The sequence below is a fragment of the Tachyglossus aculeatus genome, chromosome 20, assembly GCF_015852505.1.
Source record: "Tachyglossus aculeatus isolate mTacAcu1 chromosome 20, mTacAcu1.pri, whole genome shotgun sequence".
In the NCBI taxonomy this organism is placed as follows: domain Eukaryota; kingdom Metazoa; phylum Chordata; class Mammalia; order Monotremata; family Tachyglossidae; genus Tachyglossus; species Tachyglossus aculeatus.
In genome coordinates, this window is record NC_052085.1 from 29,532,423 (window position 1) to 29,548,448 (window position 16,026).

The 16,026-nt window shown below is 53.0% G+C and overlaps 1 protein-coding gene across 1 annotated transcript in view; it reads right to left on the reverse strand.

Moving 5' to 3' along the window:
* Window positions 1–6,420, reverse strand: part of EED (embryonic ectoderm development) — a 36,655-nt gene extending 30,235 nt beyond the window's left edge. The window contains exon 1 of the mRNA XM_038762062.1: window positions 6,383–6,420. Coding sequence (XP_038617990.1) covers window positions 6,383–6,400 — 18 coding nt within the window. The 5' untranslated portion in view covers window positions 6,401–6,420. The remainder of the gene's footprint in view (window positions 1–6,382) is intronic.
* Window positions 6,421–16,026: the final 9,606 nt, after the last annotated feature.

A 16,026-nucleotide genomic window follows, 5' to 3' on the forward strand; every position in this document is an offset into this window, starting at 1 on the left:
GGATTACTTGAGTGGGCCCCCCGAGGGACCGCCTGATGACCCTGCATCTACCTCGGCGCTTAGAACAGCGCTCGGCACATAGTAAGCGCTTAATAGATGCCATCGTTATTATCATTACTCTTCTCTGTGCCTCAATTACCTCATCTGCAAAGTGGGGGTGAACACTGGGAGCCCCCCCGTGGGACCACCTGATGACCCCGTACCCGCCCCGGCGCTTAGAACAGCGCTCGGCACATAGTAAGCGCTTAACAGATGCCATCTGTATTATCATTATTCTTCTCTGGGCCTCAGTTACCTCATCTGCAAAGTGGGGGTGAACACTGGAAGCCCCCCGTGGGACCGCCCGATGACCCTGTATCTCCCCCAGCGCTTAGAACAGTGCTCGGCACATAGTAAGCGCTTAACAGATGCCATTATTATCCGCCTGATGACCCTGTATCTCCCCCAGCGCTTAGAACAGTGCTCAGCACGTAGTAAGCGCTTAACAGTTGCCATCATTATTATCATTATTCTTCTCTGGGCCTCAGTTACCTCACCTGCAAAACGGGGATAAAGACTGTGAGCCCCCCGAGGGCCCGCCTGATGACCCTTCAATCCCCAAGCGCTCAGTCCAGTGCTCCGCACACAGTAAGCGCTCAATACGACTGATTGATTGACCCTGTATCTACCTCAGCGCTTAGAACAGAGCTCAGAGCATAGTAAGCGCTTCACAGATGCCATCATTATTATCATTATTCTTCTCAGGGCCTCAGTTACCTCATCTGCAAAATGGGGATAAAGACTGTGAGCCCCCCGTGGGACCGCCCGATGACCCTGCACCTGCCCCAGCGCTTAGAACAGTGCTCGGCACATAGTAAGCGCTTAACAGATGCCATCATTATTACCATTATTCTTCTCTGGGCCTCAGTTACCTCATCCGCAAAACGGGGATTACTTGAGTGGGCCCCCCGAGGGCCCGCCTGATGACCCTGCATCTAACTCGGCGCTTAGAACAGAGCTCGGAACATAGTAAGCACTTAACAGATGCCATCTTTATTATCATTATTCTTCTCTGGGCCTCAGTTACCTCATCTGCAAAACGGGGATAAAGACTGTGAGCCCCCCGTGGGACCGCCGGATGACCCTGTACCCGCCCCAGCGCTTAGAACAGAGCCCGGCACATAGTAAGCGCTTAACAGATGCCATCATTATTACCATTATTCTCCTCTGGGCCTCAGTTACCTCCTCTGCAAAACGGGCATTACGACAGTGAGCCCCCCGAGGGACCGCCTGATGACCCTTCAGTCCCCAGTCGCTCAGTACAGTGCTCTGCACACAGTAAGCGCTCAATAAATACGATCGACTGATCGATTGACCCTGCATCTACCTCGGCGCTTAGAACAGCGCTCGGCACATAGTAAGCGCTTAACGGATGCCATCTTTATTACCGTTATTCTTCTCTGGGCCTCAGTTACCTCATCTGCAAAACGGGGATAAAGACTATGAGCCCCCCGTGGGACCGCCCGATGACCCTGTACCCGCCCCAGCGCTTAGAACAGAGCCCGGCACATAGTAAGCGCTTAACAGATGCCATCATTATTACCATTATTCTCCTCTGGGCCTCAGTTACCTCCTCTGCAAAACGGGCATTAGGACGGTGAGCCCCCCGAGGGCCCGCCTGATGACCCGTCAATCCCCAAGCGCTCAGTCCAGTGCTCCGCACACAGTAAGAGCTCAGTAAATACGATCGATTGATCGATTTACCCTGTATCTACCTCTGCTCTTAGAACAGCGCTCGGCACATAGTAAGCGCTTAACAGATGCCATCTTTATTATCGTTATTCTTCTCTGGGCCTCAGTTACCTCATCTGCAAAGTGGGGATGAACACTGGGGGCCCCCCGTGGGACCGCCCGATGACCCTGTATCTTCCCCAGCGCTTAGAACAGAGCTCGGTACATAGTAAGCGCTTAACAGATGCCATTATTATCTGCCTGATGACCCTGTATCTCCCCCAGCGCTTAGAACAGTGCTCAGCACGTAGTAAGCGCTTAACAGATGCCATCATTATTACCATTATTCTTCTCTGGGCCTCGGTTACCTCATCCGCAAAACGGGGATAAAGACTGTGAGCCCCCCGTGGGACCGCCCGATGACCCTGTATCTCCCCCAGCGCTTAGAACAGTGCTCGGCACATAGTAAGCGCTTAACAGATGCCATCATTATTACCATTATTCTTCTCTGGGCCTCAGTTACCTCATCCGCAAAACGGGGATTACTTGAGTGGGCCCCCCGAGGGACCGCCTGATGAACCTGCATCTACCTCGGCGCTTAGAACAGCGCTCGGCACATAGTAAGCGCTTAACGGATGCCATCTTTATTACCATTGTTCTTCTCTGGGCCTCAGTTACCTCACCTGCAAAACGGGGATAAAGACTGTGAGCCCCCCATGGGACCACCCGATGACCCTGTACCTGCCCCAGCGCTTAGAACAGAGCTCGGCACATAGTAAGCGCTTAACAGATGCCATCATTATTACCATTATTCTTCTCTGGGCCTCAGTTACCTCATCCGCAAAACGGGGATTACTTGAGTGAGCCCCCCGAGGGAACGCCCGATGACCCTGTATCTCCCCCAGGGCTTAGAACAGCGCTCGTTACATAGTAAGTGCTTAACAGATGCCATCTTTATTATCATTATTCTTCTCTGGGCCTCAGTTACCTCATCTGCAAAGTGGGGATGAACACTGGAAGCCCCCCGTGGGACCGCCCGATGACCCTGTATCTCCCCCAGCGCTTAAAACAGCGCTCGGCAGATAGTAAGCGCTTAACAGATGCCATCTTTATTATCATTACTCTTCTCTGGGCCTCAGTTACCTCATCTGCAAAATGGGGATAAAGACTGTGAGCCCCCCGTGGGACCGCCCGATGACCCTGTACCCGCCCCAGCGCTTAGAACAGAGCTCGGCACATAGTAAGCGCTTAACAGATGCCATCATTATTACCATTATTTTTCTCTGGGCCTCAGTTACCTCATCCGCAAAACGGGGATTACGACGGTGAGCCCCCCGAGGGACCGCCTGATGACCCTTCAATCCCCAAGCGCTCAGTCCAGTGCTCTGCACACAGTAAGCGCTCAATAAATACGATTGACTGATCGATTGACTGATCGATTGACCCTGTATCTACCTCGGCGCTTAGAACAGACCTCGGAACATAGTAAGCGCTTCACAGATGCCATCGTTATCATCATTATTCTTCTCTGGGCCTCAGTTACCTCATCTGCAAAGTGGGGATGAACACTGGAAGCCCCCCGTGGGACCGCCCGATGACCCTGTATCTTCCCCAGCGCTTAGAACAGAGCTGGGAACATAGTAAGCGCTTAACTAGTACCATCTTTATTATCATTATTCTTCTCTGGGCCTCAGTTACCTCATCCGCAAAACGGGGATTACTTGAGTGGGCCCCCCGAGGGACCGCCTGATGACCCTTCAATCCCCAAGCGCTCAGTCCAGTGCTCTGCACACAGTAAGCGCTCAGTAAATACGATCGATTGACCCTGTATCTCCCCCAGCGCTTAGAACAGCGCTCGGCACATAGTAAGCGCTTAACAGATGCCAGCTTTATTATCGTTATTCTTCTCTGGGCCTCAGTTACCTCATCTGCAAAGTGGGGATGAACACTGGGGGCCCCCCGTGGGACCGCCCGATGACCCTGTATCTTCCCCAGCGCTTAGAACAGAGCTCGGCACATAGTAAGCGCTTAACAGATGCCATTATTATCCGCCTGATGACCCTGTATCTCCCCCGGCGCTTAGAACAGTGCTCAGCACATAGTAAGCGCTTAACAGTTGCCATCATTATTACCATTATTCTTCTCTGGGCCTCAGTTACCTCATCTGCAAAGTGGGGATGAACACTGGGGGCCCCCTTGGGCCCGCCCGATGACCCTGTATCTCCCCCAGCGCTTAGAACAGAGCTCGGCACATAGTAAGCGCTTAACAGGTACCATCATTATTATCATTATTCTTCTCTGGGCCTCAGTTACCTCATCCGCAAAACGGGGATTACTTGAGTGGGCCCCCCGAGGGACCGCCTGATGACCCTTCAATCCCCAAGCGCTCAGTCCAGTGCTCCGCACACAGTAAGCGCTCAATAAATACGATTGACTGATCGATTGACTGATCGATTGACTGATCGATTGACCCTGTATCTACCTCGGCGCTTAGAACAGACCTCGGAACATAGTAAGCGCTTCACAGATGCCATCGTTATTATCGTTATTCTTCTCTGGGCCTCAGTTACCTCATCTGCAAAGTGGGGATGAACACTGGGGGCCCCCCGTGGGACCGCCCGATGACCCTGTATCTTCCCCAGCGCTTAGAACAGAGCTCGGCACATAGTAAGCGCTTAACTGGTACCATCTTTATTATCATTATTCTTCTCTGGGCCTCAGTTACCTCATCTGCAAAGTGGGGGTGAAGGCTGGGGGGGCCCGCCCCGGCGCTCAGCACAGTGCTCAGCAGGCAGTGGGCGCTCAGTAAATAGGACTGTGAATGGATGAATGGATGAATGACTCCGGGGGGGCTGTTTGGGGACTCACGTTTTCGTCGTTGGACAGGTCGGGGTTGCTGTTCTCGTCGCTGCTGAGCTTCTGCTTCTTGTTGGGCGGCGGCCCGTCCCCCCCCCCCCCCTCCTCCGGCGGCGGCGGCGGCGGCGGCGGCGGCGGCCGGGGCCCCGCTCCCCTCGCGCTCCGCCATGGTCCCCCGGCCGGGCCGCGGCCTCCGCCACGCTGCCGGGAGGCGCGCCGCGTCGCAAACGCCGCCCGGACGCCGCAAAGGACGCGCCGGAGCCCCCGCCACACTGCTGAAAAAAAAAAACAACGGCGCACGCGCACTACCGCGCGAGCCCCCCCTCCCAGGCCTGAAAAACCGGCGCACGCGCACTACCGCGCCCTCCCCGGACGGGGCTGGAAAAGCGGCGCACGCGCACTGCCGCGCGCCCCCCCACCCCCACGCTTGAAAAAGCGGCGCACGCGCACTACCGCGCCCTCCCCGGACCGGGCTGCAAAAGCGGCGCACGCGCACTGCCGCACGCCCCTCCACCCCCACGCTTGAAAAAGCGGCGCACGCGTACTACCGCGCCCTCCCCGAATAGGGCTGAAAAAGCGGCGCACGCGCACTGCCGCGCCCTCCCCGAACAGGGTTGAAAAAGCGGCGCACGCGCACTGTCGCGCCCTCCCCAAACGGGACTGAAAAAGCGGCGCACGCGCACTGTCGCACCGCCCCAGACGGGGCTGAAAAAGCGGCGCACGCGCACTGCCGCGCCCTCCCCGAACAGGCCTGAAAAAACGGCGCACGCGCACTGTCGCGCCCTCCCCGAACAGGCCTGAAAAAGCGGCGCACGCGCACTGCCGCGCCCTCTCCAGACGGGGCTGAAAAAGCGGCACACGGGGCGCTGTCGCGCCCTCCCCAGACAAGCCTGAAAAAGAAGCGCACGCGCACTGCCACGCCACCCCTGCCACAGGGTTGAAAAGGAGGCGCACGCGCCCTGCCGCGCCCTCCCCAGACGGGGCTGAAAAAGCGGCGCACGCGCACTGTCGCGCCCTCCCCAAACAAGCCTGAACAAGCGGCGCACGCGCACTACCGAGCCCTCCCCAGACAGGGTTGAAAAGGCGGCGCACGCGCGTTAGGGCGCCCCCCGGAGGGCTGAAAAAGCGGCGCTCGCCCCCCCACCACAGGGCTGAAAGAGCGGCGCACGCGCACAGCCGCGCCCCGGGCTGAAAAAGCAGCGCACGCGCGCTACCGCGCCCCTCCCCTGACAGGACTGGAAAAGCGGATCACGCGGCCCCACAGAGATGAAAAAGCGGCTGAAAAAGCCGGGCATGCGCAGTAGGGCGCGCCCCCCCCCCGACAGGACTGAAGCGCACACGCCGCCCCCCCAACCACGCACTACTGAAAAGGGGGCGCACGCGCACTAGTGTGCCCCTTCTCCTTCCCCGCTCGACGCGCAATGGGTGAGGTGTCGGAAGAACGGACGCCTTCTTTTTTCCGCTTTAGTCCCCCGCTCCTCGCCAAGGGGCGGGGACGAGAAGAGACTCCCCCCTCACCCACTGCCTCGTCCTTCCCGTAGCGGTTTCGGCCGCAGCGGGCAATCCCCCGGCCGCCGCCGCCGCCCGGATGGGCGAGACCATTCCGCCAACTCCGCGGGGGGGAGGGAGGGGGGCCGGCGCCCGCCCCCCTCTGAGGGGGATGGAAAGGCGCCCGGAAGGGACGGCCTTCCTCCTCGGATGCGGCCGGAGGCTAACACGTCCGGCGGCCTCGGCTTTCTTTCCTAATGGAGGTTAAAATATAAGAAAGGTAATGCACACATCCCACCCCCGCCATAGTCGGACGAGTTTAAGTCACCTGCCGGGACGCGCGCATGCGCGGCGGCCCTCATTGACAGCGGGGAGGCGACCTCGGAGGACTGCCGCCTCCGCCGCGCGAGGCGAGCCCCGCCCTTCTCGAGGGAAGCCACGCCCACCCCGGGCGCCTATGGTGGGAAGCCACGCCCAATGGAAGACGGCCACGCCCCTCGGGGGGAAGCCCCGTCCAATGAGAGCTGCGCTCCTCGGGGAGGACACGCCCCCTCAGAAAAAGCCACGCCCCCTTGCGGAGGCACGCCCGATGAAAGCTATGTTCCACTGGGAAGGCCCCGCCCAATGAGAGAAAGCCACGCCCCTTGGGGAAGTCGCGCCCAATGAGAGAAAGCTACGTCATCTCAGAGAAAGCCACGCCCCTCTCGGAGACTCTGGGCAAGCCCCGCCCAATGAGAGAAAGCCACGCCCCTTTGGGAAGCCCTGCCCAATGAGAGAAAGCACGTCATCGCAGAGAAAGCCACGCCCCTCGGTGGAAGCCACGCCCTTCCAGAGAAAGTCATGCTCCTTGGGGAAGCCACATCCGAAGAAAAAGACACTCCCCTCGGGGAGCCACGCCCTCACAAAGAAAGTCACACCCCCTGGGGAAGCCACGCCCAATTAGAGCAAGCCACACCCTTTGGGGAGCCCCGCCCAATGAGAGAAAGCCACGTTCTCTCATAGAAAGTCACGCCCAATTAGAACAAGTCCTGCCCAATGAGAAAGCCACGCCCCTCGGGGGAAGCCACGCCCAATGAGCTATGCTCCCCTGGGCAAGCCACGCCCAACGAGAGAAAGCCACACCCCTCGGGGAAGCCCCGCCCTCTCATGGAAAGCCACACCCCTTGGGGAAGCCACGCCCAATGTGAAAGGCCACGCCCCTTGGTGAAGGCCCCCCTCTTGTAGAAAGCCACGCCCAAGTAGAGCAAGCCACACCCCTTGGGGAAGCCCCGCCTTCTCATAGAAAGCCACGCCCCTTGGGGGAAGCCACGCTCACTGAGAACTGTCCTCGGGGAAGCCACATCCTCTCAGAACAAACCACGCCCCTTGGGGAAGCCACGCCCAATCAGAGGAAGCCACACCCCTTGGGGGGTGACAAGCCCCACCCAATGAGAAAGCCACGCCCTCTGAGTGAAAGCCACGCCCAATGACAAAGACAGGCCCATTGGGGATCCACGCCCTCTCAGAGAGAGTCACCCCCCCCTTGGGAAAGCCCCGCCCTCTCATAGGAAGCCACGCCCAATTAGAACAAGCCACGCCCCTTGGGGAAGCCCCGACCAATGCGAGAAAGCCACGCCCCTTGGGGGAGCCACGGTCCTCTCAGAGAAAACCGCGCCCTTCGGGGGAAGCCACGCCCAATGAGCGAAAGCCACGCCCTTTCATAGGAGTTCATGTCCAATGAGAGAAAGCCACGCCCCTTGGGTATGCCCCGACCAATGAGAGAAAGCCACTTCCCTTGGGGAAGCCACGCCCTCTCATAGGAAGCCACATCCCTTAGGGAAGCCACGCCCTCATTGGAAGCCACACCCCTTGGGGATGCCCCGCCCAATGAGAGAAAGCCACATCACCTCAGAGGAAGCCACACCCCTTGGGAAAGCCGCGCCCAGTGAGAGCTGCGCTCCTCGGGACAAGCCCCGCCCAATGAGAAAGCCACGCCCTCTGAGTGAAAGCCCCGCCCAATGACAAGGACAGGCCCATCGGGGATCCACGCCCCCTTAGAGAAAGTCACCCCCCCTTGGGGAAGCCCCGCCCTCTCATAGAAAGCCACGCCCAAGTAGAGCAAGCCACGCTCCTTGGGAAAGCCCCGCCCAATGGGAGCTACGCTCCTCGGTGGAAGCCACGCCCCTTGGGAAAGCCCCGACCAATGAGAGAAAGCCAGGCCCCTTGGGGCATGCCACGCCCAATGAGAGAAAGCCACGTCATCTCAGGGAAAGCCACATCCCTGGGGAAGCCACGCCCTCTCATAGGAAGCCACACCCCTTGGGGGATGCCCCGCCCAATGAGAGAAAGCCACGTCCCTTGGGGATGCCACGCCCAATGAGAGAAAGCTACGTCATCTCAGAGAAAGCCACATCCCTTTGGGATGCCACGCCCCTCATAGGAAGCCGCACCCCTTGGGGATGTCCCGCCCAATGAGAGAAGGCTACGTCATCTGAGAGAAAGCCACGCCCCTTGGGGGGAACCCCACCCAATGAGAGAAAGCTACGTCATCTCAGAGAGCGCTACATCCCTTGGGGAAGCCACGCCCAATGAGAGAAAGCCACGCCCCCCGGGGCAAGCACCGCCCCTTGGGGAAGCCACGCCCAATAATAATAATAATAATAATGATAATGGCATTTAGTAAGCGCTTCCGATGTGCAAGGCACTGTTCTAAGCGCCGGGGAGGATACAAGGTGATCAGGTTGTCCCACGCTGTATAAAATGGGGATTAAGACTGTGAGCCCCAGATGGGACAACCTGATCACCTTGTAACCTCCCCAGTGCTTAGAACAGTGCTTTGCACATAGTAGCGCTTAATAAATGCCATCATTATTATTATTATTATTATTATTATTGTAACCTCCCCAGCACTTAGAACAGTGCTTTGCACTAGTAAGTGCTTAATAAATGCCATCATTATTATTATTGAAAGGGTTAGCTATGCTGTGGAAGTACGCCAGAAAATCCTGTCAAATGATTGTAAGCGCCTCAAGGACAGGGGACACGTCTACTAAGTCTATCGTATTCCCCCCCAGCCCTTAGAACAGAGCTCTGCACCCGACAGGTGCTCAATAAAAAATGATTGATTGATTGACTCACCGACTGGGAGAGAGGAGATGACTGAGACCCTCTGTCAGGGTGAAATCATTTGTTTTTGGTTCTCAAACACTGCCATTCTGAAGCCTTGGTCCCAAATTTGGCAGAGTCACCGACGTGGAAAATCGTCAAGCCTTGGTCCCAAATTTGGCAGAGTCACCGACGTGGAAAATCGTCAAGCCTTGGTCCCAAATTTGGCAGAGTCACTGACGTGGAAAATCGCAAAGCTCTCAGGCCTGATGTGTATCAGACACTATCTATGGGTTCGAATCCCGGCTCCGCCACGTGTCTGCTGTGTGACCTTGGGCAAGTCACTTAACTTCTCTGAGCCTCAGCTACCTCATCTGTAAAATGGGGATTAAGACTGTGAGCCCCCCGTGGGACAACCTGATCACTTTGTATCCCCCCCAGCGCTTAGAACAGTGCTTTGCACATAGTAAGCGCTTAACAAATGCCAACATTATTTATTATTATTATTATCTACAAACAAACAAGGAAGGAAGCATCGGTGAGCTTTGCTTAAACACTTAGGTGGCTTAGGAGGCATCAATCAATCAATCAATCAATCGTATTTATTGAGCGCTTACTGTGTGCAGAGCACTCTCCTAAGCGCTTGGGAAGTCCAAGTTGGCAACATACAGAGACAATCCCTACCCAACTGTGGGCTCACAGTCTAGAAGGGGGAGACAGAGATCTAAACCAAACATATTAACAAAATAAAATAAATAGAATAGATATATACAAGTAAAATAAATGAATAAATAGAGTAATAAATATGTACAAACATATATCCATATATACAGGTGCTGCGGGGAAGGGAAGGAGGTAAGGCAGGGGGGATGGAGAGGGGGAGAGGAAGGAGGGGGTTTTGGCGTAGTGGCTAGAGCACCATTATGGGTTCTAATCTGGACCCACCACTTGTTTGCTGTGTGACCTTGGGCAAGTCACTTCACTTCTCTGTTCCCTCTTCTGGAAAATTGGGGATTGAGACCGTGAGCCCCACGTGTCCAACCCGATTTGCTTGTATCCACCCCAGCTCTTAGTACAGTGCCTGGCACATAGTTCATGGGTTTGTGAGGTTTGGCAGTGGGCAGACAAGGGTTCTAATCCCTGCTGTGATACCGACCTGCTGTGTGTAAACTTGGGCAAGTCATTTCATTAATCTATGCCTCAGTTACCACAACTGTAAAATTGGGTTACCAATACCTGCCTTTCTGTACCTCTCGGGGATTTGAACCCATGACCTCTGACTCCAAAGCCCATGCTCTTTCCACTGAGCCGCGCCGCTTCTCACTTAACTTCTCTGTGCCTCAGTTACCTCATCTGTAAAATGGGGATTAAGCCTGTGAGCCCCACGCGGGACATGGACTCCGTCCAACCTGATTAGCTTGGGGATACCCCTGTGTTTAGTACAGTGCCCGACACAGAGGAAGTGCTAGACAACTTGTACTTCCCAAGCGCTTAGTACAGTGCTCTGCACACAGTAAGCGCTCAATAAATACGATTGAATGAATGAATGGACATAAATACCATTAAAAAAAAATTCCTGGGTTGGTCAAATTGGTCGAGCCAAGGCAGGATTCTGTCTCCGTCAGCAACAGAACCGTCTGTGGCACCATCTTTGAGAAGCAGCGTGGCTCAGTGGAAAGAGCATGAGCTTTGGAGTCAGAGGTCACGGGTTCGAACCCCGGCTCCGCCACGTGTCTGCTGTGTGACCTTGGGCAAGTCACTTAACTTCTCGGAGCCTCAGTTACCTCATCTGTAAAATGGGGATGAAGCCTGTGAGCCCCATGCGGGATAACCTGATCACCTTGTATTCCCCCCCCAGCACTTAGAACAGTGCTTTGCACATAGTAAGCGCTTAACAAGTGCCATCGTTATTTATTATTATTATCTTTGCGGACGGAGGGTCGTCGTGTCTAAACCTTCTGAGTCACCAGTCTCGCCCCATGTGGGATGCGGGGCGTTGGGGAGGTCTGGCCAGAACTGAGCAGTTATTACGTGACATCTTCCCCAGTGCATGAGATTATTGTTGAAAGCCGGACGGGCGAAATGATCCCAGCTTTACGGTTATACTGAAGATGACTCAGAGTTCGGAAGATGGGAAATTCTCGGATGAGGCCAGTGTGAATGCGGCATGAAATACTCCAAGAAGGAATTTAAGGAAAATCATACAACGGCCTACTTTTTGGCTTCGGAACGTCGGAGACAGAGGTGTCTGAGTCCTACAGGTCTCCCTATGGGAAGCGAAAGCAAACTCGTGAACCGAGAACAGCAGTAAAGGAAGACCATGCCAAGCCAGTATTCCAGAATGATTGATTTGGGCACCTGTATATATGTTTGTACAGATTTATTACTCTATTTTACTTGTACATAATAATAATGATGATGATGATGGCATTTATTAAGCACTTACTATGTGCAAAGCACTGTTCTAAGCGCTGGGGAGGTTACAAGGTGATCAGGTTGTCCCACGGGGGGCTCACAGTCTTAGTCCCCATTTACTTGTACATAATAATAATAATAATGATGATGGCATTTATTAAGCGCTTACTATGTGCAAAGCACTGTTCTAAGCGCTGGGGAGGTTACAAGGTGATCAGGTTGTCCACGGGGGGCTCACAGTCTTAGTCCCCATTTACTTGTACATAATAATAATAATAATAATGATGGCATTTATTAAGCGCTTACTATGTGCAAAGCACTGTTCTAAGCGCTGGGGAGGTTACAAGGTGATCAGGTTGTCCCACGGGGAGCTCACAGTCTTCATCCCCATTTTCCAGATGAGGGAACTGAGGCCCAGAGAAGTTAAGTGACTTGCCCAAAGTCACAAAGCTGACAATTGGCGCAGCGGGGATTTGAACCCATGACCTCTGACTCCAAAGCCCGGGCTCTTTTCCACTGAGCCACGCTGCTTCTCAATAGCAAATGCATATTTGCTATTCTATTTATTTTGTTAATGATGTGCATTTAGCTTTAATTCTATTTGTTCCGACGACTTGACACCTGTCCACATGTTTGGTTTTGTGGTCTGTCTGTTTGACCCATAGTAAGCGCTTAACAAATACCATTAAACAGACACACTGGATATATGTTTGTACATATTTATTACTCTATTTTATTTGTACATACTTATTCTATTTATTTTATTTTGTTAATATGTTTTGTTTTGTTGTCTGTCTCCCCCTTCTAGACTGTGAGCCCACTGTTGGGTAGGGACTGTCTCTATATGTTGCCAACTTGTACTTCCCAAGTGCTTAGTACAGTGCTCTGCACACAGTAAGCGCTCAATAAATACCATTGAATGAATGAATGGATGCCTTTATGCTTAGTGTTTTCCTTTTTCAAGTCCCAGCCTCACTCCGCCTTGGCTCCTGGCTCTGAGATCCTTGTTCCCAGGAACCTGGAACGAGAACGCGATGGTTCCGGAGCGAGTGGGGGAATCCCTCTGGAGAAAAGCTCTAGGATGAAGAACACGTTTTGCTTTGTTTCGTGTCCGTCTCCCCCTTCTAGACTGTGAGCCCGTTGTTGGGTAGGGGCTGTCTCTATATGTTGCCAATCTGTACTTCCCAAGCGCTTAGTACAGTGCTCTGTACCCAGTAAGCGCTCAATAAATATGATTGAATGAATGAATGAACACGTCCTGCAAATCAGTCCATCAATTGTATTTATTGAGCGCTTTCTGTATGCAGAGCACTGTACTAAGGCTTGGTAGAGCAACGATCTGACCTGATTAAATAAAAATTACATTAGCAGTCAATCAATCAATAAATCAATCATATTTATTGAGCACTTACTGTGTGCAGAGCACTGTACTAAGCGTTTGGGAAGTCCAAGTTGGCAACATATAGAGACGGTCCCTACCCAACAGTGGGCTCACAGTCTAGAAGGGGGAATGATAGTACTAGTGGTATTTTTTAAGAGCTTACTATGTATCAAAGACTGTTCTAAACGCTGGGGTAGAACAGTGCTTTGCACATAGTAAGCGCTTAACAAATGCCATCATTATTATTAGTATTGTTATTATTATTATTATAAAGAACAATGAAGCCCACATGAGGGGGCCCACGGCCTAAGTAGGAAGGAGAACAGTTATTGAATCCCTGTTTTACAGATGAGGGAACTGGGGCACAGAGAAGTTAAGTGACTTGTTCAAGGTCACAGAGCAGACAAGTGGCAGAGACAGAACTAGAAGCCGGGGCCAGGGAAAAGTTCTCTGCAGGTCTCTGTGGGAGTCTAATGCAGCGCTCTGCGTCCAGTATGTGTCCAGGACAGCCCCCTGCCACCATACGCACAGAAAGGGTTACTTTCTGAGCTGTTTCCTAAGGATGTTGCTCACCGCCTGTCAGAGTCACTTTACCGTGGTCTATTTTCAGGGATCCAGGCCAAAGGGGCAGTTTTTACCCAATTCAGTGACTCATTTGTTTGTTTTCTATTTGAGTCTCGGCTTTTCCCAAATTTGGTTGACGATTCTGAGTGTAGTCTTTATGCAGACATTTCTACTTCCTCGCGGTGGCTTGGAAAAACCCATCCCGACTTCACGGTTGGCGTTTTCTGAAGCTTAGCCGGGGACCGGGCCTGGTTTCTTATCTAGCCTAAGCAAAACAATTTCCTCAGGGAAATTTTGCCGAGGCAAGGGTCAAACTCGTATCCGGCCCAATTCGTGGGTCGTTTAGGGGGGTGGTCGAAGCCACCATCTAGATCTACCCCTCTAAAATGCATATCTTACCCGGGACCTTTGGACAACCAGGACTTTTTAATGTGAATTTGGCCCTCCTACAGGCCCGTCTGCTGAGCGTTTGTGCCAGATAGAACAACGAGTCTTTTAACAAGGTCAGAATCAAGGAGGTTTTTCCATTCTGTTTTCAAAAAGGGAGAGAGAGGAAGAGAAAGATCACCGAAGGCTCGGAAAGATGCCCCGGGATGTAGGTGGGAAAGTGTGCTCCGAGGAAGGGCAGGCAGGGACAGTGTCTCCGCTAAACCAGGCCTTAAACATTCATGACGGCACTTGTGTTTAACATTTACCACGTCCCAGGCACTGTACTAAGCGCTGGGGTAGATGCAAGCTAATCAGACCACACCTGGGGTTCACGGTCGAAATAAGAGGGAGAACAGGAGAATCCCCATTCTGCAGACGAGGAAACTGAGGCGCAGAGAAATTAAGTGACTTGCAGCCGATTAAAACCCAGGCCCTTCCGAGTCTCAGGCCCGGGCTCTATCCATTAAACCACGCCGCTTCTCTAGATGTGAATTTGGGTTTGGGCCCAGCATTACTCTAATCGAGAGGCGGGACTGGGGGTTTATAACCGGATGACTCCGCTGCGTATAATTAGGAATGACTGAATGGACAATGGTTTCCCAAAAGCTATTTGTCCTGTTGGTTTCTGCGTTAGATCAAAGATTAGGGAGCAAATTGAAGCCAAGATAGCTGGAAAGACTAAAGTTCAGCCTCTGGGTTTGATAACTGTTGTTGCGCCAACTATTTTTAAGTTTATCTAAACAATTGGGAGAAGAGGAGGAAGCGTCTGTCCGTCGCTGACCTTCACTCCAGCTAGTAATTTCTTTTCCTTCTCCCTAGAGCAGTTAATAGAATCCAACTCTCCTCCCAGGTGGGCTGTTGGAAGATTGTTGCCCGAGGAACCTCCCACGTCCCAACGGCCTCTAAGTAGAGTATAAGAGGCCTGGAAGGGAGGCTGGTGGATTAACACAGGTTTCCCTTCGTGGCTCCCTCTTTTTCTTTCTCATTTTTTCCCCCTCCAGACAGTTCCGCGGGTGAATTTTAAGGGTTCAAAACCCAATCGTTAAAGTGGAAAATCTGCCCCTTAGAGATTAGTTTTCGTGAGACTATAAGATTATTTTCTTCCTTTAATTTAATTGAGTCAGTGTTCACTGTTCGGTCTGCCGACGTATCTTTCACGTGCCTGCACTACTCTGGCGTGCAAATTTCTAGAAGGCAAGGATCATATCTGTCTAACCTCGTGTCCGGTGTAACAATAATAATAACAGTATCTCGATTTTATTCATTCATTCATTCATTCAATCGTATTTATTGAGTGCTTACTGTGTGCAGGGCACTGTACTAAGCGCTTGGGAAATACAAGTTGGCAACATATAGGGACAGTTTTATATAGCGTGTTCATTCCCAAAGTGCTTTCACGTTATATATAATAATAATAATAATAATGTTGGTATTTGTCAAGCGCTTACTATATGCCAAGCACTGTTCTAAGCACTGGGGGGGATGCAAGGTGATCAGGTTGTCCCACAGGGGGCTCACAGTCTTAATCCCCATTTTACAGATGAGGGAACTGAGGCCCAGAGAAGTGACGTGACTTGCCCAAAGTCACACAGCTGACAAGTGGCAGAGCCGGGATTCAAACCCATGACCTGTGACTCCCAAACCCGGGCTCTCTCCACTGAGCCAGGCTGCTTCTCTTCTCTACATATCTCAATTTTTTCCTCCAAACGTCTCTTGGGGGTCGGGAAAATCAGGGTATTATCATCCCCGTGTACGGATGAGGAAACTGAGGTGGAGAGAGGATAATAATAATAATACTAATTTTGGTATTTGTTAAGCGCTTACTATGTGCAAAGCACTGTTCTAAGCACTGGGGGGGCAAGATGAGCCCCACATGGGGCTCACAGGCTTAATCCCCATTTTACAGATGAGGGAACCGAAGCACAGAGAAGTGAAGTGACTAGCCCAAAGTCACACAGCTGACGATTGGAAGAGCCGGGATTTGAACCCATGACCTCTTCTCCAGCAGCGTAGCAGAGCTGGAACCAGAATCCACATCCTTCAACTCCTCGCACCCGTGAGAACGGAACAGAGAAGCAGCGTGGCTTAGTGGATAGAGC